Here is a 25494-nt window from a genome sequence, read left to right as displayed (position 1 = left end):
AGAGGGACAATATAGTGCAGAGTACCATGCAGCTTGTCACGCCTGCTCCACCTCTCTGGCGCCAGGCTACCCGTCTTTACACGCACCTGTCACAATCATTACACGCAGCAGAGCTCATTGGACTCACCTGGACTCTTTCACATGGTTGATTGCCCCTGTATATCTGTCTGTTCCTCAGTGGTGTTCCCTGTGTCCACATTAATTGTTATGTGTTCCTGTCCAGACAGTGTTCATGTTCTGTTTCATGTCCGTCAGTTATTACACCTTCACTCCCTGTACCTGCTTCCTATCTCCTGCGTCGATCCTTTCACAGTTAGTAAGTTTGGTAGGCTACTAATAACCATCAGCAGCATCAGAGCGTGGAGAAGCTTAATTACCCTGACTAAACGGTCATGTGTCATTTGAGTGCCGTCATGACTCGTGACCGTCGGTGTGGCGGTAATACAGTCACCATAACAGCCCTAGTGATGACTTCATGGCGTTCGTCTCCTCCACTGAGTGACCTAGTTAGCCAGGCTTCTAAATGTGTCCACACTGAGGAGCCTGAACTAATTATTGGGCTTTTCAAACAAGCGTTCCACATCAGTTCCACCTAAACTGGAAGCCCTGGCTGTTTGTTAGACAGTAAATTGAAGCACATGTGTAAAATCCCACTGATGCCCTGACAGGGGGAACTCTATGGCCTGGCAGCCAGGCAGCATACTGTATTACAACCATACTATATTAGAGACACAATGGACAAACCATGTCATGGTGGGCTGCAGGGTCGACTGAGTTTGGATCAGTCATTGATTAGATGAAGTCATGCAATCTGTTATTAATGTCCTCAATATGAGCCTGGTATGAACAAACAAGACACTGTCAACCAAATGCAACCTGAATAAGGGGAATACCTGATAGAGAAAGAACATGTTATCTGTGTGTATGATGCACTTCACTGAATGTGAAATAAGATACTTCTATGAGAATTGCCATGACAATGGAGCTCTGTGGGTACAGAATCAATGTTTACATAAACTGACATAGAAAGTGCTTACACCTCTCTTCCTATTTCACCATGCCATGAAAGGTCAGGCAGGAGGAAAATACTCCCAGACACCATCATCTCTCATTAATCTTTTGTGCCACACTGGGATATTCCATACATTGTAGATAGTTCATGTAAACCTTGTTGACAGGGACTCAATTACTCATTCTCCTCCCTGACAACCAAATGAAAATGCTGCCAGGCACAGACAAACGCACACTACACCATTTTTCTACAGGCCGCTCATCAAGGTGTGAAGTGACATTACTGATAGGCTGTGTGTCAAACAGAGGTGGACAGCTCCTGCTTCACATTTGTATGATTTTGAACATGATTTTAGGACATTTAGTGAGAGCCTTTAGTGACAGCCAGTCGCTGATGTGCTTAAAGTGAGTCACCCTCTGAATTCACCGACTAATGTACATGGTGCCAAGGCTCTTGTTTTTTTTTAGCCATACAGTAAGTGCTACAATTCATTTCAGTTGATGCCTCAGCTTGACAGCTTCTATTGGTACCTGAGACACTCCATTCAGACAGTCTAGGTATTCAGACATATCCAGTTTGTCAAAGCACAAGCCTGCAACTTTAGTGTTGAACATCTGTCTAGGAGTTACTATACAATTCAGGCGAGCTCAAGTTTTCTGTAACAAGAGCAAAGCCGAACATGAACACTTTAGAAACTTTAACTAACAGCTATAGAGGCATTATGGCAGTCCTCCTGACCCAGAAACTGTGGAGAAATTAGCTGCTGTCTGGTCAGTCTGTACCTGAACAAAGCTGTAAATTGCTTATTGAAAATGTTTTCTTCCAAGCAGAGAGTCCCACATGCTTTTCATACTGAGAGAAGTAGTGAGTAAAGTATGCTGTATGTAAACTAGAGAGTAGTACATGAGTGGTATAGTAGAGGAGTCTTTTAAATCAATGTAGACACTGTTCTGGGGAAGAACAGACAAGACTCAATTCCCATTCATAGTTAATGTGCGTGAGGTGCATGATCCCTAAAGGCATATTGATTTCAAGTACACAAAATGTACCTTCCATTAGCAGCAGTGACCATAAAAGTTTACGAGGAGTGACAACTCATCATGATTTAAAGAGGCACATTACACAACCCAATGAGGTATAAGCTGAGGTGAAGCCTCCTGCATCAGTACAGTACCACATTTCACGCCCGTCAGCTTTAGGCCAAATAGATAATGATTACAAAATGATTACTCAGTATTCATTGTGTAACAGTGTTTGAGTTCTGTTATCAAACTGGATGTGCATGAAATGAGAGGATGCTCTGTTCAGCAGGGAGGTGGTGAGAGAGGCCTCTCCATATCAACCCCACTACGTATACAGTCTGATAAAACATCCCAGGAGGATTCAGTGTCTGCCTGTGTGTGTGTGTGTGCAGTCCAATCAAACTGAATAGTCTATTATGTGTGGTCTAACCAAAGATGATAAAGGAGAGACAGAGATGTCTCTGATGTCTGTAATCACTTTGCTCAGTGGTGATGCAAAGAAGTATCATTTTCAGGGACAAACCCAGAGTGAATAACGTGGTAAAACTATCCACACAATCTGGCTTCTAGGAACAATGTCTGTTTGCCCTTCACATCATCAGTACAATTACAGAGAAGAGATATTTTAAACATTGTCACGCCCTGGCCATAGAGAGGTGGGCATTCTATGTTCATTTTCTATGTTTTGTATTTCTTTGTTTGGCCGGGTGTGGTTCTCAATCAGAGGCAGCTGTCTATCGTTGTCTCTGATTGAGAACCATACTTAGGTAGCTTTTACCACATGGGTTTTGTGGGTAGTTGATTTCTGTTTTGTGTTTTTCACCTTTCAGGACTGTTTTGGTTATTTCCCGTTGTTATTTTTGTATTTAGTGTTCAGTGTCAATAAATTAACATGAACATGTACCACGCTGCACCTTGGTCCTCACCTTTTTTCACCAACAGCTGTTACAAACATAAATCATTCAATGACAGCAAATCTTTGCGGAAAATGATGGTGATTTGAGTAGATCTGAGCATCTGAGTTATATTGAAAATGTGTTTGTAAGCACACGTTCCCCAAGGACTTCTTATTCTACATTGTGAGTTCCTCCTGGAATCTATCAGACCCAAAGTACACAAACAAACATTCATTATCTTGTTTAAAAAGAAACAATGCATTTCTCCTCAGTAGTTCATCCTGATGTTTGGAAGGCTTGTGCCAACAGTGCACAGTTCGGGTAAAAGCTGCAGTACAAAGAGCATGTAATTATCACCACCAGATGAAGGACAAACTTTCACATAATACCCTGGTATTTCACAGAGGTTGTACATCCCATTCTGTTAATACAGTACTTCTGTATGCTCTTGACTGAGAAAGGCTTATTTTCCGATGGGACTGAAATGACCCCTGCTTGCTCATAGTGGAAAAGGGACCGGTTCTATTGGAGGATCTTGGTTGATAGTGATGATATTGATCTGAATGTCCCTGGAATATGTAGTTGTTGCTACGGTTACCTGAGAATTGTGAAGAGCCTCCTCTGATGTATAGGGGCGGGGCCTGGAAGGCATAGATGATGTCAGTCTCGGCTATGCACGTCAGATCCTCCTCATCAAAGAAGGAGCGCTGAAAGCCTGTGGTGTAGATCTCTGTCAGGATCACCTGAAAGAGCGAGAGATTGCTAGAGTATCCATTTTATTTAATCAGAGACTTGGAAAATGGAGTGAGAATTAATCTGAGGATAGTGTGCATCATCAAGAAGAGTGAGACAAGATCACCTACCTGGTCTGGGGAGATCTTCCCCTCATCTGCCAACATCCTTCTCAGAAAGGCCAGCGAGCCAAAGAGAGGCACAGCCAGCCCGATGCGCAGGTATCTCTGGCCCTTCGTACTAAAGACCAGAGTTACACACAGAGGCCTGTCGAGTGAAGGGGAGAGAGAGAGAGAATAGCCTCTGCATTGAAATCGCTACCAATTTTATTACAGTCCATGACCAGGAAGGGACATATAGTTTTCATGAATTAATCAATACATTTTAGCATTAATAATAGATCATTAGGACAGTTTATGTGTAAGAAATAATGGAATCTGTATTGTGGGTCGATGCAGTTTTAAAGCTGAGCACTTGGCTCTTACCTCTCTGTCTCCTTTGCATGGAGAAGCAGTGCTGACATAGGCAGGGTAAAGGGACATAATGGCTTGTACAAAAACACTACACTGAAGAGATATGTGCCCTGTGATTCACCTGTGAGAGTCTATGTGTGTCTATATGTGAGAAGTGTAGTCAGCTGAGTAGACACACCACTCAGAAAGTCAGCCTCCTCTGAGAAAGAGAGATATGGGAGCCAATGACAAAATGACATAGGCAGGAGGTCCTGAGTGTACAGCACCTCTATTCTACAGACAATACTCTTAATTTTTATTTAAATAGGCAAGTCAGTTAAGAACAGATTCTTATTTACAATGACGGACTAGGAACAGTGGGTTAAGAGATTTTTACCTTGTCAGCTCGGGGATTCGATCCAGCAACCTTTCGGTTACTGGCCCAACGCGCTAACCACTCCTGCCACTCCTTATCTCCTTAGAGTCCATGCTTATATCAGTACAACTCATATTGAAGGTCTTGTGAAAAAGCTCAGGCTCAATTTTTTTATTTTAAATAAGTCATGTTTTTCTTTTGAAGCAAGAAAGAGACTTGTTTCCACTACCTTTTTGCCTGTAATCGACTATGGTGATACATTGTACATGTTTGCCCCTGTGGTGTCATTACATATGCTGAACAATGTGTCCCATGTGGTGTTGTTACAAACTCCAATGTTTTCACCAATCATTGTACCCTCTATACCAGAGTGGGCTGGCCTTCATTAGCTCTTCAGAGACTAAGTCATTGATATGTTGTTATTTACAAGGCCATACTGAGACAGCTCCCATTTTACCTGTGTATCTACATTGTCCAGCAGACTAATGACAATTATCAATTCAAGTGAGTTTTGTGATGTCTTATTGATGACCTGCTCTATAATCCACCATGGAGAAGATTTAGCATGATAAAGAGAGTGAGAGATGCCACTGCCAGCACACAGGCATTATCACACATGGGGACAGCAGACACATAACAGTGGAGGATATACAGTATCATACAACAGGTGGGTCTAATCCTGAGTGCTGATTGGTTAAAACCTCATTCTAGCAGGTGTCTATTCCACAAGTTCCCACCGGCTAAATCAATGACGTTAAAATGCCTATTTACTCTGTTGCATCTGATTTAGCAATCCACTGTCTCATCAGCCCAGACAGGCAATTTATAAACTCCACTATGAAAAGCATCAAACATTTCGTTTTCAACAGCGGAGATTTGTATAAAACTTGCTGTCCGTCTCTCCGACATTTGCAATATTGTTTCAATATTTAAATGTGATCTCCAGCTGTCCCATAGCAATGAACGTGTCGGGAAGCGTGATGAGACAGACAGGTAGGTAGCTTTTCTCAGCCAGTCTAACTCATGAATTAGAATCATTTCTATGGATATATACAAATAACCATCAATAGAAAACAGGTAAAACTAAACGAAGAGCAGCTAGTTTTAAGTTTTTCCAGCTTCAGCTTGAAGTGATTGTGTTAGCTGTGTTGTTGGCTAGCTCTCAAACAGTGTCCTGACAAGAGAGCTATGCTAGCTGAAATCGTGCATCATTTGCTCATTGTTATGGATGTATCCAAATCAATGTCACTAGAAAACAGCTTAAATTGCAAATGCAGCTACTTTGTTGTTATTCTGGCTGCACTGTTGACGTGACTGCAAGTTAGTCATAGTTGGAGAGCTAGCAAGCAAGGAATAAGAACATTGCCAGCCAATATGGCAATGGAATATTTACAACGAACGAGTGGGTAGCGTCCATAGATAAAGAACAAAAAGACTGAACGACTGGCAACTGAACCAATAGAACGAACGAGTAGTCAGTCGGTTTAGGTAGCATCCCTAGACTTGTGTCGGGACTATCTCTTGTGGAAGGATGAAAGTATGAATAAATTAATTATTTAAAAACGTTATTTTGATTATTTGAATATGTTGGTAACCCATTGTATAAAAGTGACAATGCCCTCGAAGCCGGTGTTTGGAGGATATGTTGGCACAGTTTGCTGTTTGCTTCTTCTCGGCCCTAACAACACTCATACCAATATATCCCCCAAACACCAGCTTCGAGGGCATTATCATTTAAGTAAGTAAAGGGTGTTGAGCTGTGAGATCCCCTGCTGTCTGGACTCAGGGTAACCTCTACACTGGCTGTCAAGGATTCTCAGCACACGCTATAGTGAGGGGTATGGGGAGATCTCCCCATATGATTTAGCCGGTGGGCGCACCTGAGTCCATTCCTTTATCTGCCTTTGACTAGCCAGTAGGAACACCAAAACAGTGCCTCATATTATCACCGTTCTTTTTGTGTCTCAAGACACAAACAGTGAAGGCAGTAGTTAATCAATGATGCTCTAAGCAGGCAAGCGTTACTAATTCAAACTAATTACCTTGTTTGGAACCATTCTGGGAGTGGCAAAACATCCCCACACACTCAACAGCTCAGAACTAGAAAGGCAGGCATAGGGATAATTAACAATCTATAATGTTACATGATACACCCAAAACCTATTATGGGAATTCAATTCCCAGTGACTAAATACTCAACTAAAGCCCTCAATTCAATGGTAATCTGAGTCAATGATTATACTAAACTACTGCAAATAGTGGCTACATCCCGAGAACACCTTTCAGGGGTTTAGCTCCCCGTCTCTGAGTACAAAGCTGAATCAATCATGATAATGAATCGCAGACCTTTTCCTCAAGAGGACAGGAACATGATAAAACAAGATCTCTGATGGATCTTTACATTAATAACATGCTGATCTGTAATGAGTGGCACATTTAATGAAGTTAATGTGTTTAAATGGAGACGCCTGCCATACCACTCAGTCCATTAGGGTACAACATCAATATGGGTCAATGTCGGGCTGACTGCCACATTGGTTAACACACTAGATCATAACTAACCACATACTGTATATATGACATGTGAGAACACATTTCAGTCCAATAAAGAAATGTATATGTGTGAGGTTGGGGTTGGTGTAAATTACTGTTGGTGTTGAAAGTCTACACTTTAGTTTGTGTTAGGGTTTATGGTGATATACAAAACTATGACACCTTTTTTCTTACATGGGCAACCATGTACAAAATCTTAAAAAGCAAACCATCTGTTTCTTCCTTTCATAACTGTCTACAGTATTCCATGTCATTAGCCAAAAGTAGAACGAACGAGGCGATTATGTAAAGTTTGCCTGGCAAGCTGTTTGTTAGAGCTAGATTTTTAAAAACAATTCTCCAATTAGCATAAAAGCTTGCTTAAGGCCAGGCACCACAGGCTGAAATGACATTTTTGCATCTACAGTGCGTTCAGAAAGTATTCAGACCCCTTGACTTTTTCCACATTTTGCTACGTTACAGGCTTATTCTTAAATGTATTCAATAGTTTTTTTCTCATCAATCTACAAATTTTACTTTCCTTAGTACTTTGTTGAAACACCTTTGGCAGCGATTACAGTCTTACAGTTCTTGGGTATGACGCTACAAGCTTGGCACACCTGTATTTTGGGAGTTTCTCCTGCTCTTCTTTGCAGATCCTTTCTAGCTCTGTCAGGTTGGATGGGGAGCGTCGCTGCACAGTTATTTTCAGGTCTCTCAAGAGATATTCAATCAGGTTCAATTCAGGGCTCTGGCTGAGCCACTCAAGGACATTCAGAGACTTGTCCCGAAGCCACTCCTGCATTGTCTTAGCTGTGTGCTTCGGGTTGTTGCCCTGTTGAAAGGCAAAATTTGGCCCAATCAAGGACCTGTATGTAATTTACGACGTTCATCAATCCCTCTATCCTAACTAGTTTCCCAGTCCCTGCTGCTGAAAACATCCCCACAGCATGATGCTTCCACCACCATGCTTCACCGTAGGGATGGTGCCAGGTTTCCTCCAGAGGTGACACTTGTCATTTAAGCCAAAGAGTTCAATCTTGGTTCTCATGGTCAGAGTCCTTTAGTTTTGGCAAACTCCAAGTGGGCTGTCATGTCCCTTTTACTGCGGAGTGTCTTCTGTCCGGCCATGGATGTATTGAACTTGAACGGTTGAATTTTTCCTGTGTTAGTGCCAGAAATGGGAATCTTGTTTGAGTACGGGTTGTAAAGGCCTGATTGGTGGAGTGCTGCAGAGATGGTTGTACTGCAGAAATATTTTGGTACTCTTCCCCAGATCTGAGCCTCAACACAATCCTGCCTCGGAGCTCTACGGACAATTCTTTCAACCTCATGGCTGGGTTTTTGCTCTCACCTGCACTGTCAACTGTGGGACCTTATATAGACAGGTGTGTGCTTTTCTAAATCATGTCCAATCAATTGAATTTACCACAGGTGGACTCCAAGGGTGATCAATGGAAACAGGATGCACCTCAGCTCAATTTCGAGTCTCAAAGCAAAGGCTTTGAATACTTATGTACTTATTTATATTTTCTTTAGTTTATCATTCTACCGTCATCAGCATTTTAACCACTTTAATCATTTTAAAGCTCACAACATTAAATTACACATTATTTAGAAGCCCATTTCATAGAGATTGTTACAAACTGGACTATATTTAGTAACTTACTTTGAAGAGATGATGACTGGGTCTAAATAGGCGTTTGGTAGTCTAAATTCAGTGTACTTGTCTTTAACCACCATTTCCCGAAAGTCAGATTCTTCTCACACACCCCCCCAAAATACTCAGCTTCAGATACATCTGCATTCACTAAATCTTGTGTGGTTATCCTTAGATATATTCTCCAGACTTTCTCAGGGGGAATTTGTGATATATTGTCAAGTTTATATTCTAGATTTGAAAAAATATTTGAAAAAATATTTTAATATTTTACAGATAGAAAGATTTAAAAAGTATTTATCCACAATCTGCTCCGAATAAGTCTGGTCCTGGAGTGTCTTAATAAAATGAAACCAAAACATTTAGGCTGACTTCATCCAGTGTCCAGGAAAATGTATCTGTGTGATAATGCAAATATGTGCAAATTAATGAGAATTGTCCATTTGCATATAAAAATTTAAAAAATCTGAAATATTTTTACACAAAGTATTATATTTGTGTCTACATTCAACTGGTGAAAGAAGATCGTGATATGATTAAAGGGAAGAAATGTCCCTATGACGGTGTCGTGCCTGGCCTTTTATTGACACTCCAGTTGCTCCAAAGAGAATGAGAACTATTTCAATGACTGTATGTGTCACAAATAGAGAGATCTAAAGAATACCTGTTAAAGCTAGGATCCTTCATTGAAACAATAACAAAGCATGCTCCCCGCCAATTTATCGCTAAAAAGCTAAGGGATGGGGCTGGAAATATGTAACCACTCTCAAATTCATGTAGCAACTAAGGATTCTAGCTTTACGTTGAATGCTCAGTATGAATGACGATGTACAGTATGAAATCAACGTTGAAGAGACCATCTGTGGTGTAGTATTGGATAGATGAGTGTGTGTTAGGCTTTTGAATTTGCTAGGCACACCCTGGGACCTCAATAGGAGCTGCATGCACTTCTATGACATCCCAGCCCAGGAATCTGAGATAGGTGTTAAACTCATCGCTTGACTCTAAATCATCTTTTCCAATTAGGACAACTCCTCCATCTGCACTGGAGAATAAAGGTGAGAACCATACTGTTTTGACCTAGGGTTGGTCAGGCGGTGTGTGAGAGGAAACATTATCTTCTGCTTTTAACAAAAAACAAAGTTGGCAAAAGTCTTTACAAAGAGCAAAATTAATGAGAGGGTGTAGGTGCTTGAAGAGTAAGGGCTTGGAGGGGACTAACTCCTTAAAAATTGATTTCCTGAACAGGCTAACAGTGGCCAAGCAGGGATGGAGTGATCTTTGTGACCTGGGCATGAATGTGACATTGTTCCTGGTTTCTGAGGTGGTGCTCCTCAGGGCTTTCCTCTGGGCTTCAAGTACACTCCATCTCAGCCAGGTCTATTGTTTCTCTGTGCTACTCCAGATCTTTATCCATTCCTCTAACATTATGAGCCTCTAGAGGACTGAAAGGGACGTTAAAAAGAGCCCGGTGCTTGAGTCTTGTCTACGGTGTATTTCTACGTCTGTACCTAAGGCAAGTCTTTCCGTCTACTATGGCTTTGACTCTAACTGATAGATGTCTCCCAATACTGTAGCTCAGTTGGTAGAGCATGGCGCTTGTAACGCCAGGGTAGTGGGTTCGATCCCCGGGACCACCCATACGTAGAATGGACACATGACTGTAAGTCGCTTTGGATAAAAGCATCTGCTAAATGGCATATAATATTATTATTATTATTATTATCTGCACGTAGTACCATGGTGTGGTGTGATGTGTTGCATGGTTGTGTATTCAGTATTGTTGGTGCACTAACAGGGATAGTACTCACCTGGTGTGGCGAAGAGGGATGGGAAGTGAAATGCAGAGGAAAGGGTCAAAGGTGTTGCTCTGTTTATGACAATGAGGGCAGGTCAGCGATGACCTGTGGAAAGAAAAACAAGATTGTGTGATGTTTGACGCCTGTTTTAGACACCTGAACATGCATTTCTGTGTCAGGCCAGCAGGAAAGTGGATCTTGCTATAGAAATGGGCACACTGTATGTACAGTACATCTTGATGTTGCTGTAGAGATTTTTTATGGGAAAGAAAAGTGATGTAAGGGGGGTGGGTAGTGGGAAAAAGCCTCACGGTGAGACCGGGCCTTTAAATGGGAACCAGCACGCAGCAATTCCCTAATGATCACCATCATGGGGAGAATAAAGAACAGTCCTGAGAGATGGATTGTTTCCTCCCTATATGAATGTTCAGGCCATAGGACTCAAAGGACAGGAAAAGAGAGCAAATCTTCCATTCTACCAATATTTCATTCCACACCTGGTTCACACACTGGCTCCAACAGACCCCTTTATGTTTAGGAGAGGATGTTGCTTATTCTGGCAAATCACTAACTGTTTGAACAAAGAGTCAGAGGGTATTTCCATGGAAGTCCTCAGACTGCAGTGCTATTGAACTGGACTTGAAGTACTTCTAAATCCTGTAATAGTTCTATGGCAAGAACTCCATGACTGGTTCTTCTAGTCAGGAAGCGAAAAGCATTTCACAAGGCTGCCTGAAACTATAAGAGCCTTTAGGACTGGAGTGGAATTGACTTCATCAATGACTTTGCTGCATACAATCAAAACAAGTTGACAAAGCTATGGTTTCTTTGGAAATCTGAATTTCAAGCATAAATGTCCCTCTTCCTCTTTTACCCAGCAAGGCGATGTTTTAAGCCAGTATTTCCCTATTCCTTTCCTTTACTATTTTTCATTGGATCAGTGCACAGAGCTTTCACTTCTCAGGAACCTTTACAAAGTGTTGGCCTACCATGGGAATCGTAGCCAGAGCATAGCTGTTTAAATGTGTTTCCCTTCTAGGAATGCACCTGACAGACCCACAGGGGCGAGTGGGGGAGAGTGAATAAAGCCCTATTCAACTCAACCCAGCTGACACTGGCTCTGAGTGGAGCTCTCTCTTGGCAGAGTCTTATTCTCAACAGGAAACAGAGGAGCTGCCCATGTTCTTTGCATACAAATAACACTCCAACAGCTCCAATAAAACATAGATGTACTGTGCATTGGTAAGGAACACTTAGGCCTAAAGGAAAAGGAGGTGATATTCCCGTGATGCCTAATGGATGAAGTGTGAGCAGCACTTGAGAGGGAATCCCTGTCTTTGAAGCGGTGATGCTGAAGGGTGAGCTTGAGTCAGCTTAAAAACTAGCCCAGGGGTCGGCAACTAGAATCAGCCGCGGGACGATTTTTGACGGAGTGGATGGTGGGGGACCGAAACACAATTATAATAATTTGGCTCATCGTGCTCTAGCGACTCCCTGTGGTGGGACCGGGTGCCTGCAGGCTGACTTCGATCGTCAGTTGAACGGTGTTTCCTCCGACACATTGATGCGGCTGGATTCCGGGTTAAGCGGGCAGGTGTTAAGAAGCGCGGTTTGGTGGGTCATGTTTCGGAGGACGCATGACTCGACCTTCGCCTATGCCGAGCCTGTTGGGGAGCTGCAGTGATTTGACAAGATCGTAATTGGAACGCAATTGGATATTTTTATTTTTATTTTAAATGTAACCTTTATTTAACTAGGCAAGTCAGTTAAGAACACATTTTTATTTACAATGACAGCCTACTGGTGAACAGTGGGTTAACTGCCTTGTTCAGGGGCAGAACGACAGAGTTCTACCTCGTCACCTCATGGATTCAATCCAGCAACCTTTCGGTTACTGGCCCAACACTCTAACCACTAGGCTGGCTACCTGCCGCCCCTAAATTGCGAAATTGGGGTGAAAAAAGGGGGTAAATATTGCGAAATTGGGGAGAAAAAAGAGGGTATCTGTATCTCTGAGAGAGATATACAATAGTTCTTTAACCTGTCTCCTCCCCTTCATCTACACTGACTGAATGTCATGCCTTGGTCATTGTATTTTGTGTTTTCGTTATATTATTTGGTCAGGCCAGGGTGTGACATGGGTTTATGTTGTTGTATTTCGTATTGGGGTTTTTGTAATATTGGGATTGCGGCTGAGTAGGGGTGTTGTATGGGCTTGGCTGCCTGAGGCGGTTCTCAATCAGAGTCAGGTGATTCTCGTTGTCTCTGATTGGGAACCGTATTTAGTTAGCCTGGTTTCGCTTTGTATTTCGTGGGTGATTGTTCCTGTCTCTGTGTAGTTTCATCAGGTAGGCTGTAATTAGATTTCATGTTCCGTTTTGTTGTTTTGCATTTTGCATAGTTATTTCATGTATCGTTCCGTTTTCCTTCATTAAAGATCATGAGTAACAACCACGCTGCATTTCGGTCCGACTCTCTTTCGACAAACGAAGAACGACGTTACACTGAAGTGGATTTAACCAGTAACATCAAAAAGGGATCATAGATTTTCACCTGGTCAGTCTATGTCATGGAAAGAGCATGTTTTGTGCACTTACTGTATGTCTCATTTTTTATTTGTTGGAATACTTGGGAACAGATTTCCTAAATGAAACAATTTTCCTGTTGATTTTAGTATTTTATTGACCAAAAACGAACCCCCCTTGCGGGCTGGTTTTGGCCCACGGGCCGCCTGTTGCCAACCCCTGCACTAGCCTGAGTAAAACTCTAAAAGCCAGTTTTCCAAGTATATGGGACGTTCAGTGTCACCTTTCCTGAAAAATAAATTAATTAATTATATTTGTTATAACAGCTATTATTAGAACAATATACTAAAGGAACCAGCAGGGTTCCCCCAATTTTGTCTGCAGGTGGTTTTATTTGGCCCACCAAATTTTCAGATAAAAATAAATAAATAACAATATTATATAGTACCAGTCAGAAGTTTGGACACACCAACTCACTCGAGGGTTTTTCTTTATTTTTACTATTTTCTACATTGTATAATAATAGTGGACATCAAAACTATGAAATAACACATATGGAATCATGTAGTAACCAAAAAAGTGTTACACAAATCAAAATAGACTTTATATTTGAGATTCTTCAAAGTAGCCACCCTTTGCCTTGATGACAACTTTGCACACACTTGGCATTCTCTCAACCATCTTCATGAGGTAGTCACCTGGAATGCATTTCAATTAACAGGTGTGCCTTGTTAAAAGTTCATTTGTGGAATTTCTTTCCTTCTTAATGTGTTTGAGCCATTTAGTTATGTTGTGACAAGGTAGGGTTGGTTGGTATACAGAAGATAGCCCTATTTGGTAAAATACCAAGTCCATATTATGTCAAGAACTGCTTAAATAAGCAAAGAGAAACGACAGTCCATCATTACTTTAAGACATGAAGGTCAGTCAAAAACCATCCAGCACTATGATGAAACTGGCTCTTATGAGGACCGCCACAGGAAAGGAAGATCCAGAGTTACCTCTGCTGCAGAGGATATGTTCATTAGAGTTACCAGCCTCAGAAATTGCAGCCCAAATAAATGCTTCACAGAGTTCAAGTAACAGACACATCAACTGTTCAGATGAGACTGCGTGAATAAGGCCTTCACGGTCTAACTCCTGCAAAGAAACCACAACTAAAGGACACCAATAATAATAAGAGACTTGCTTGGGCCAAGAAACATGAGCAATGGACATTAGACCGGTGGAAATCTGTCCTTTGGTCTGATGAGTCCAAATCTGACATTTTTGGTTCCAACCGCTGTGTCTTTGTGAGACGCAGAGTAGGTGAATGGATGATCTCTGCATGTGTGGTTCCCACCAAGTAAGCATGGAGGAGGAGGTGTGATTGTGTGAGGGTGCTCTGCTGGTGACACCTTCAGTGATTTATTTAGAATTCATGGCACACTTAACCAGCATAGCTACCACAGAATCCTGCAGCGATACGCCATCCCATCTGGTTTTCACTTAGTGGGACTATCATTTGTTTTTCAACAGGACAATGACCAAACACACCTCCAGGCTGTCTAAGGGCTATTTGACCAAGAAAGTGAGTGATGGAGTGCTACATCAGATGACCTGGCCTCCACAATCACCCGACCTCAACCCAATTGAGATGGTTTGGGATGGGTTGGACCACAGAGCGAAGGAAAAGCAGCCAACAAGTACTCAGCATATGTGGGAACTCCTTCAAGACTGTTGGAAAAGCATTCAAGGTGAAGCTGGTTGAGATAATGCCAAGAGTGTGCCAAGCTGCCATCAAGGCAAAGGGTGGCTACTTTGAAGAATCTCAAATATAAAGTCTATTTTGATTTGTGTAACACTTTTTTGGTTCCTACAATATTCCATATGTGTTATTTCATAGTTTTGATGTCTTCACTATTATTCTAGAAAATAGTAAAAAATAAAGAAAACCCTTGAATGAGTAGGTGTGTCCAAACTTTTGACTGGTACTGTATTTTTTTAAATGTCTCATTGTTGGACAGTAAAAGCACCAGGATATCAGCGTGATATCAGGATATCAAGTGATTTTAATTATGAAAATCGGTTCCCAAATATTCCCACGCATAACAGAGAGACACGTGATCGTATACAAATATAAGCAAGGTTTGAAATTATGATTGTGTAGTCAAATATATCTGTTTGGGCTTCTTGTGGTCAATTTGCAGTCTACATATTATTTGCAATTATGGTCCGGCCCCCGACCATCCTCTCACGAAAAACATTGGCCCGCGGCTGAATCTAGTTGATGATCCCTGGTCTAAAGATTGGCTGTTAATTCTTCTCAGTGAGCCTGCAGCCTCACCTGCTACTTGAAGATGTGTGCTTTTGTCACAACACTTCATCTCTGGGTTCGAAAGGTCATGGCCCCTTTAGAGATTGTTGATATGTAAAGCATCATTCAGCAGGTGATCCTGAGCATCCAGACAAAACAAAGGAATTACCTTGAGTCACAGTAATAATCTTAAAAAGGCTCAAAGCCCTATTTATTCAACCCTCCTGCAGAAATATAGATAAACTAAAGCGGTGAGACAAAACAAAGGTCACCCAGTCAAAATGATTCAGACAAAGAGAGGCGAGAAGCTCTGAGAGAGTGGTGGGTTTTCATGCCGCTGTAAAAAGGCTGGGCTTCCAGTGAAACTACTGTACACCACGTCCATAATCTGACATGCTCTGCTGCCTGCCGTTTGGTTTCACTCTAATGAGCAGCGCTTGACAGATACCACAGAGATTTTCACTGCATATTACCCATGCTAGGCAGTGAGTCATGCTGTGGGATGAGAACAAAACTAGCTATATCAAAGCTTTTCCTTCAAGAACTGGGCAATACATGAGTTGATCAGAGTCTACAGAGTTGAAGAAAAATAATAGGTTCAAAATCAATACTTCCAGAGTTAGAGTAGGCACTTCACTTTTGCGGAGACATCACAGTCAGACAGAGAGAATTGTAATAATGGTACTGTACAGTCAATTGAACGGCACCAACGTGATGAACGACAAATCAAATCCGCATCAAAAACTTAGGAGACAAAAAGCCTGTCAGTATATATGAAGTGTGTTTGTACACAGACTAAGTCTTGTCAAGTATAATGGGCCTGGTGATTGTATAGTGACAAACAGACCCATTACAGTGATAATATTCTGGCCTGTCAGTTGGCCTTGAGATTATATTACATACTGTATTGTTACACCCAGGACTCAAATGCTGGAGGGCAATGAGAGAGGGACAGAGGAACAGTTAACAAATCAAAGATAGGGACTCCAAAGGCTGTTCCTAAAGCAAATAGCACAACAAACATCATGCCACTAATAGTATTATATTAGTTATTAGGATGACAAATATTTAATAATGTAAAATACATCTAGTATTTTAAAATGTAAAACACCACAGACAGGATAAGGATATTTATATTCGAAACAGGACACTTCTCTGACCACAGGGACTCTGAATCCCACTTTCACACATTATTCTAAAAAAGCTTGGACAGTAGCTTTTCAGTCTTACACTTTCACACCCAGGCCTCAATCCTCATCTCGGATAATGATGCTGTTGCCTGAGTAAGTGATTTGGACTGGCCTAAGGGACAAAATCAGATGGTTATGGAAAGATATGGCTATGGAATATTACTTGAGAGAAATGTCTATATAGTCCAAAGTTCTTTTCCACTGAACTAAAGCCATGCTGTAGCTCTGAAATGCAAAGTTATGCTCTTTTTGAAGTTATACTGCATGTTTTATGGTTTGCTAGTAATCAGTGATCATCAGTCAAGTGTTGGATTCCAGTCTGAATCCTCCTGGTTGAGTCTGGCACAGTGTTTGAGTGGGTGAGCTAGCTATGGCTCCCGAGCTAGCTATGGCTGCTTCCTGTCTAGACACGCCCATTTCCCGGGTGTCAAAGCAGAACCATTCATCAGTGGGTAGCAATTAAGGGATGCGCTCTGACAGATGTATTAACGGCATAACACCAAGCTGCCGATTTTTCAAGGAATTAGCAGATGGAGGAAACAAAAACAAGCAGGAAATTACAAAGCAAATGGAAACTTCCAGAGTGGCAAGTGTTCTAATTACTTCACAACAGAGTTAAAAGGTACAAATATACATCTGTTCTATTGTGCAATTGTTTGCATAATTCCTTGTCAATATAGTACGACATTAGTCAAGGTTACCCAGAGAAGAGTACAGCTAATGTAAAATTGGGGGCTTGACAGAGATTTACAGATACACTTGGCAGTTGGTTGCAGAACTCTCATTGGCGCCTCTGTGAGAGGAGTGGACAGCCAAATCATGATGAAGGTACTGCAACAGCTCCACTACCTTCAGCAGCTCCAGTGATCTGCCGACCACAGCTGTGAGATGCATCTGTTTCATAGAAACACTTAGGAGGCTTTATCTCCAAGATTAAATGAACACTTGTGAAGCTTCAGAGGCTCTGGGTTCAAAGCTGCTGTAGCAGGCGCTGAGGGGCACTGAACACGGATTGAAAGGAATGTTATAAGGAATACAACTGTGAAAACTCAATCAGGTTCATCAATCACAGCTTCAAATGAAAGGTACTAGAGCAAAGATTGTATATGTTTATTCAATATGTAGGTAATCTATGCCTATTTGATTTGTACAGTTGTCGTTTTTCACTTGACCTCAAACAAGAACCAACCACCTCACTCATTTTACTCAGGACCATAAAAGCACTTGAAGGGGTCCCTAGTTACCTAGGAGACATAAAGGTTAGGTGGAGGGGCAGTCTTTCTTACTGCACTCTGTGCATGGGCCTTGTCAGTATTGATGCTCCAGCTAGGCTCAGTAATTACTGGAATGTCTGCAGTGATTTAATGAGGTTACACTTCCTTCTGCTAATACATATAACACATATGTATATATATAATACATATAATACACAACCTCTACACACTTAGAGTTATAATGACATCTCCATTACACATGGTGTATCTAATAATTACAATTTAATCCAATCAATGAGAACTGGATCGATGAGTCATCGGTAATCGAATGTGATGTGGGAAAAAAGCCTCCATACCTAACTTTGCATTGGTTGTACAATAATTGCAAAGAACTCATAGGAGAGGTGCAAAACCCAATAGACCAAATTACAGGCAGTGTGACCGATGGACTAACAGCTTATACCAAGACAAGCATGAAACTGATTTCCACACAAATGACCATAATTGCATTGAACTTTATAACATATGGTTCATAATTAAAGGAAATGTATTAAAATAAGAATGGGCAGCAAACTTTTACCCAATATGTTTTTGTTTAGCCAATCAACAAAGTTTTTCTAAATCAATCTCTCAACAACAGACTCCCTCGCAACCTCATCCAGGTGCACTGACAGGAAGAGAACGGGTAAGACAAAAACACAACTGGCTCCGAATGGAAATAAATAACAAAAGCTGTCACATTTTCACACTTTTTAATTATTTATTATTTTCTAGCATTATCATCTAAGGAGCAGGTTGAGCCATGACAAATATTTCACAATGAACAAAGGAAGGAAAAGTAACTCTTCTGTTTTACATTCAAGACACTGAATCGGAGGGAAATTGTTGACTGACAGAAATATGAGAGACAATTCTCTGTATAGTAATTTGTTTATTTTTCACCTGTCCTTCAAGGTGCAAGGCAGCAGTTTTTACATTAGGACAAGTCCATGACTTTCCACATTAAGTGCCAGGGGTTCAGTCAACTGTCTTCTACTCAGCTCAGCTCAGATGCCATCAATGCTTTCAGGACTAATGTGCAGATAGTAATAGGACAATTCTCTAGCATTGCATTGAGAATACAGTATGCTATGGGCAGACCTGGCAAACTGGAAACTCACTTGTATTGTGCCTGGAAGTGTTCCTGTACAAAGCTGTGGCGTGCCCCGGGCTGCTGCGAGTGGGGAGGCTCAGTGACCATCGCCGCCTCTGATATACCAGGGCCCTGGAATAGAGAGTGGACAAACAGAAACACATCATTGTAACATCTACAATCGCTGACAGTAAAAAAAACACCAGATTCAACTAAATCCACTGCTATTCGGATGACACCCAGATTTACATCCACACCAAACGCACCTCTCACCTCTTTCCCTCATCTCTGATCAACTGTCTCCAGGACATCAAAAACTGGATGACACCTAATCTACTCAAACTCAACAGCAATAAAACGGAGGTCATGCTGGTGGCTGTCAAAGTTATCCTCAAGAAAGTGGGTGACCTCGTGATGTCCACTGATGGTTGCACCATCTGCTCATTATCTGAGGTCTGAAATCTGGGTGTCATCTTGGACCACTCTCTCCTTCGAGCCCCACATCAAGTCCGCCACCAAATCTACCTTCTTTCACCTCCGTAACATTTATTTTTATTTAACCATCCCCAAAACAAGACTGTGCACCATCGTGGACCGGGCTTTCAGCGCTGCTGCCCCCCCAAACCCTGGAACTCTCTCCCAGCCACTCAAAACTCTGGGGGCATTGCTACTAGCTACTAGCGTTAGCACAATGACATGCTAGCTGTTCACATAGATTTCCAGTCATCGAGCTAACACGTATCCATTTAAAAGTGCGTCTTGGCAGAAATATCTACTTATTTTTTGCATCAGTGGAAACAATTTAGCAGCAGTGGCCAATTAATATAGGGGTTAACACTGGACTGAGGAGAGGAACAGATCAGCATAAAATATATTAAATTCATATCTGTCTAGTTAGAACATTGTGAAATGTTGTTCAGCAGTCTTTTTTTCTTTTAAAAGTTGATTTTCAAAGGCAGTGGAAAGTATTGACGTGAATGCAACACGCTTGGGGTACTTCTCTCTTTATTTTTTAATCCACTCACCTAACTGGCCTTGGAAAAGATAAAAGAGGAGGAAAAAGCGATAAAACTAACAGACTGATCACTGAAAAAAAAAAACAAGCTGATCTGGGACGGCACACAACAAGGGCATAGCACAGCTATGTGATAATGAATGAAATGAATTGAAAACTGTCCCCGTCAGCGCTGATTTAACTGAACTAATCCACCTAGCCCTAGCTGCACCATCAACAACAATAGCAGCAACAACAGCAGCCATGGTCTTTGCTCCTCCTTTATTGTCACCTCTGACGATGTCTCTAGCACTTTCTAATGGTGGTTTGTGTCCAGTGTGACTCTGTGGAATAATAATTACTACAGATACTGTAATGGCACACCATCGATGCAGTGTAGTCATTTGAAACCAATCTAATGTCAAATCTGAATCATTCTCTCACTATGGTATCAGGGTCATGGTTGCACCATTTCATAAAGCCATGGTGTCTTGTGACAGGAGGACCAGGAGGAGATGTGTGGTTATGATGGATATTTTGGTACAGCAATGGTAAAAACGAAACAAAGAGTACCATACCATGGCACTGAGACAGGATGGATGACTGAGAAAAAGAGAGGTAATACTGTATTGTGTCATTAGGGGCATTCATTAGGTTTAATTACCCCTCTCATTTCCGGGGATAAAAAAAAAATGTTTTATTGTCATATACACCAGATAGGTACTGTGAAATGTGTTGTTTTGTGTTGTTTTACAGGGTCAGTCATAGTAGTACTGTCACCTGTGCTCCCTCTCCGGCCTCTAGGTCACCAGGCTGCTCGTTTAAGGCGCACTCCTGTCACCAGTGTTATGCGCATTTGTGCATAATGACACTCACCTGGACTCCATCACCTCCTTGATTACTTGCCCTTTATATGTCACTCCTTTTGTTTTCCCCCCATTCGTCATTGTTTATGTTTCATGTCGGTGCGCTGTTTGTGTTTCTTGTTTTGTTTATTTATTCATTCAACTTATTCACTCCCTGAACTTGCTTCCCGACTCTCAACGTACATCGTTACAAGTACGGCGCACCTGGAGCAAATTAGGCCTAAGTGCCTTGCACATCAACAGATTTTTCACCTTGTCGGTTCAGGTATTCGAACCAGCAACCTTTCGGTTACTGGTTCAACACTCGAACGGCCATCCCTTCATGAATGTCCTTGACAGAAATCATGGTAAATCAATTTAACAGCAAATAACAAAATGATTTTGCTTGCTTGATTAGCGATTATTACTGTAACTGAGCTCTCACAATCTCTCTTCGAAGACGTGTGAAACTTCAACATGCCTCTGCATTACAGTCAATATCAACTGCACAATATGTGCTCACTGACAACGTCGGTTATGAAAGTGACAAAGCAGAACATTTTCCTTACTGTCTATTTCCTGATTTATACAGTTACGGTCACCGTCTGATTATGCATCAAAGTATAGGTAAGAGGACACAGTTAAGCCTTTATTCCTACAAAACAAGCACATTGTTGGATAACAATGGTTATAAATAAAAAATAAAGGGAGCATTATGCGCCAAAGATACGAAGATACTCAAGTGCAAAGGGAATTTGAGTTGCCATTTGCCTTCAGGCATTCAGGATTTAGTGACATGATAACAGTAACATGATGCACTTCAGATGCATAGTGGAGATATTTAATGGTAAAAAATTGTACATTATGGAGTGAATATATGACTACAATACAGCCCGTGTGTGTGTGTATGTGTGTGTGTGTGTGTTTGCGTGCATATGTGTAGCTCCCAAACTGACAAAGCTTTGACCTTGAAGGTGACAGTTGTAACAAAAAACATTTGATGTATCTGGATTCTTTTAAATTGAAAATAAACATTTATACTTTCAACATTCAGCACCTGAACAAAGCCACTGGATGTACACGTTGAACTATGATAACAAATCTCTGACTCACCTTTTCTTATCAAGTGTGGTTGACTTGGAAAAGGCCAAGCTAAAACCACATTTCCGGGTTAGCACATTATTACTGAAGTTACTAGAGCGCTGTACCTAGATGCCAGGCACTTGAAAATGCATTAAGTCATCATATCATTTTAGCCCTCATTTGACAGGCTCATGTAGGCTGTCAGAGCATTATTGCTCGCTAAGTCTCTGAGGTGTGTTAACTCTCTCTGTTGACTCTTTCTCCACCACACCACGTCTCCTGTCCTGATCCCATACTGACTGCCACTGTTCCCAGGCAGCCAGCTCAACCATGACCCCGTCTTACAAATGGAGCTGAAAGGAGGTTTTGAATTTCGGTTGTGGAAAAAAGTGTAGTGTAGTGCTCAGGAGGAGAGTTCCTTTAACTAACCAACGCCACTGAGTCTTTTCTTCCAAGTCCACTTCAGCTTAGCACAGTCCGGAATGTGACCGAAGCATGACCTTCCCTTCTTGCACGGGGCTTCAATAGGCACATACAATCACAAATGTTGCCTCTTCTCTCATTTCCCTCTCACTTTAGTGAGTTCCTCTATGGTTTTAGCTCTCTCCATCACACTACCCCACTCAGTCACTCCCTCATCATTCTCTCATAGCATTCTCTCTTTTCCCCTCCCTGTGTGGTACGGTCATGCTCTGCTGAGCCTTCTGTTATTGGTCAAGGGGTAACAGGTCTTTAGAGCAGGCATTGAGAACAGAGCGAGAGAGGTTATGAGGTCTGCTCTCCTGAGGCCTATGCTCCTACAGAACATATAGCTAGCAAAATTCATGCCTTACTACCACTCTCTGGCCTCCTCCGCAGCAGAGTTGACTGGAGCTGGAGAGATAGTACATTCCAGAGTTATCTTTATGCAGAGATAACAACACAGCGTTCCGAGACCAATGAGCCCAGCCTAGACACTGTCTTATCACCTCACTAAATTCCCTGGTGAGCCTGGCCAAGTCATCAGACTGCGAGGCGGCAGCAGCATGTTAGCAGCAACCGCGAGTATGGCTAGGACGATACCAGTATCGCAATCTGTTTTCAATGGCAAAAATTTAAAACCTGCCGTATGTAAAATAATGTGTGCTATAGTTTGGAAAGTAAATAAATGTGACTCTGGATGACAACATAATGTTTGTTTCCAACATTAGGGCTGTTTTCCTAAAGAAGTTAAATCTGCTTCGTGTTTTGTTTCCTTGTCACTAATGAATATCACAATACTAGTATCGTCCCGGCTCTGCTAAAGACGTGAGCACAGTGAGAAACTGAGACACACAGACATATGATTCAGTAAGGCAGAAGTCATCTAAACTGATCAGGCTAGATAATGATTCCCATTTAATTAACTAAAACTGCTACTGTGCTCAAAGTAATATTTTTATATTTTTTATTTATATACCGTTAAACTTCAATTAATAGCCCGGGTGTTTATTTGCTTGAATCACTGAACACAACCGGCGCTTATTAGAGACACGTGTCTATTTCCTTAATGCACACAGCTTTTTTTTTCTCAATTACAATTTTGAAAAGACTACAAAACTGTTTAATGTGAACTGTATGACCAGTATAAACATTATAATAACAACTCCATCGCAGATCAGACTTGCAAAGACTAGGCTGCCTTTGGCGTTGCCAACGTTTTCGCGCTTCAGCACCATTCTCTCACTCGTTGCGCCTTGTATCCCCCGTAGTTGAGCCAACCATGTCAAACCACACTGCCGTCTCATCCTTGGAAATGATGTTGCTCTCCTCTATCTTATTTTGCACAATCTTTACATTACTCACTGAAGTTCGGCTATTCGGCTATTTGAGACTGCGTTTAATTTAAGTTTATGAAATGTGGAAAACTACAGTATGCACCTTGAGAGGTCTCATAAACTTGAATGTCCTGTTCAACATTGAGATGCTATCTTGGAAATCAGTTGTCAGAAAAAGGTCAAGCTCAAACCTGATAGAAATGCCAGTAAAATGGGTTAGGCAGAAAAAGGTGGAAAGCAGATATTTTGAGTCAACATGGAAAGCCTGATTTTAGGACAAAATGTATTCCTTCTGAAAATATAGTCATTTAGTGGTAATGCTATGGTAATGTAGCCTACAGTAATGTATGTGCTGGAACAAATTTCTGGAGCTCACTGTATGTTTCTGGAGCTCACACGCATGCCCGGACATTAACACAAACACTCAAAAAGGCAACAGACTGATGTCCAAGATGGGAACATAATGTACTCTAATGTGTGTCCTTGATAAACGCTTTATCAAACGACTCCTCTTGTCATGGACACAAAGAGAAACAGCAGGTTGTCAAAAAGCCTGTGTTCATGTCTGCTGCTTATCTAAGCCATCAACTCTGTGACGCAAAAAAAGTAGTATGTCTGTGAAGGATGGCGCTTTAGTGTTCTGCTATAAGTGAACATGGAGATGAACACATTTTCAAAAAGGAGATTCAGATTAAATTAAAATGACTTGAGCTCTTTCCAACAGTTCTAAGATGAGGTGGCTGTGGTTGAGTGGTCTCACTGACAGAGCAGAGCCCTGTAATGGAGAGGAAAGGCCAACTGATGAGGGAACATTTCATTAGAAGCAGAGTGGACAAATAATGATTTATTACTAAACCTGTATAAATAGCTTCATCAGCAAAGGCTTGGATTGCTTGCTTGCCGCAGGCAACTTAGTCATGTTTATTTGACTTTGCCCTGGTTTTCTTATTAACAGCAATACTGTGTAAACAAACTAACAGATGTTTCATTTGTTCAACTTACTGCTTGATAGGAGTGGTGAGAGGCATCACAACAACCTCAAGCACTTTAAGCTTCTAAATTGAGTAAAATAAGCTGAATTTAATTTTGTCAGCAAATATTGCCATTAAAAGCAACTACCCACTGGGCACAGATGTCACAGGGATACATTGTCAGATCACATGATCATTTGATTGGCTGGTTACAATGTAATGTACAATGAAAGTTGTCCTTTCAAACAGTTCTAGTGAAAGTCCCTTCTAAAAAAAAGTACTCTGCTATATATATTTACAGTATAATACCACACTTTACAAAGTGAATGATTATTGTGAAGGGGCACATGACTGGGCACAAAGGACATTGACAAAGTCTGAAAAGAGAGCCACTGTCAATTTAATGAACAAAACAGAACGCGTCATGTAGTAGTAACGTACGACCGCTAATACCCGAGATATGGTAAATTGTCAACCTTGCTTAATCCAAAAGCCTCAATGCCAGGAGAGGCGTGTGCCGATACCCCGGGAGTAAGAAGAACATTAAAACTGATTGATTTCTAAAATTGATTAAAAATGATTTCTAGAATTTAGATGAATGACAAAGATGCAACTGAGTGGAAGGACTGGAGCCTAGTTGCTAGCGCAGCACTGTCAACGAGGGGGACAGAGTTAATCTATTGTTATTCCTGAGCTGACTAACCAGAGAAAAATACTGCAGCATTGTTATCAGCTAGCGACGGTGGCTCAAAGGGGTCATTTTCTGTAACCACCAGAGCATACCAGACAGTTTTGACAGCGATTTAAGTCCATGTCCAGACATTGTTAAGTGTAAAATTGAAGGATAAGATCGAGATAATAAGCAGTACAGTGCAAACAAACTCCCTGCTCTTACGACACTCCACCACGCTTGAGGCCATTCACTTCACACAGTAAACACAATTCTCCAGTTGAGATGCCATTAAAA

The 25494-nt window shown here is 41.4% G+C and overlaps 1 protein-coding gene across 1 annotated transcript in view; it reads right to left on the bottom strand.

Annotated features, from left to right (window-relative positions):
* The window catches only part of LOC118364664 (ubiquitin carboxyl-terminal hydrolase 43-like), a 98907-nt gene that overhangs the window by 45227 nt on the left and 28186 nt on the right, over positions 1-25494 (bottom strand). Inside the window, exons 3-6 of the mRNA XM_052490277.1 lie at positions 18867-18970; positions 10494-10586; positions 3794-3929; positions 3529-3673 (exon numbers count right to left, since the gene is read on the bottom strand). Coding sequence (XP_052346237.1) covers positions 3529-3673; positions 3794-3929; positions 10494-10586; positions 18867-18970 — 478 coding nt within the window. The remainder of the gene's footprint in view (positions 1-3528; positions 3674-3793; positions 3930-10493; positions 10587-18866; positions 18971-25494) is intronic.

This window comes from Oncorhynchus keta, chromosome 32, assembly GCF_023373465.1.
Source record: "Oncorhynchus keta strain PuntledgeMale-10-30-2019 chromosome 32, Oket_V2, whole genome shotgun sequence".
In the NCBI taxonomy this organism is placed as follows: Eukaryota; Metazoa; Chordata; class Actinopteri; order Salmoniformes; family Salmonidae; genus Oncorhynchus; species Oncorhynchus keta.
This window is presented reverse-complemented; position numbering and strand designations above follow the sequence as displayed.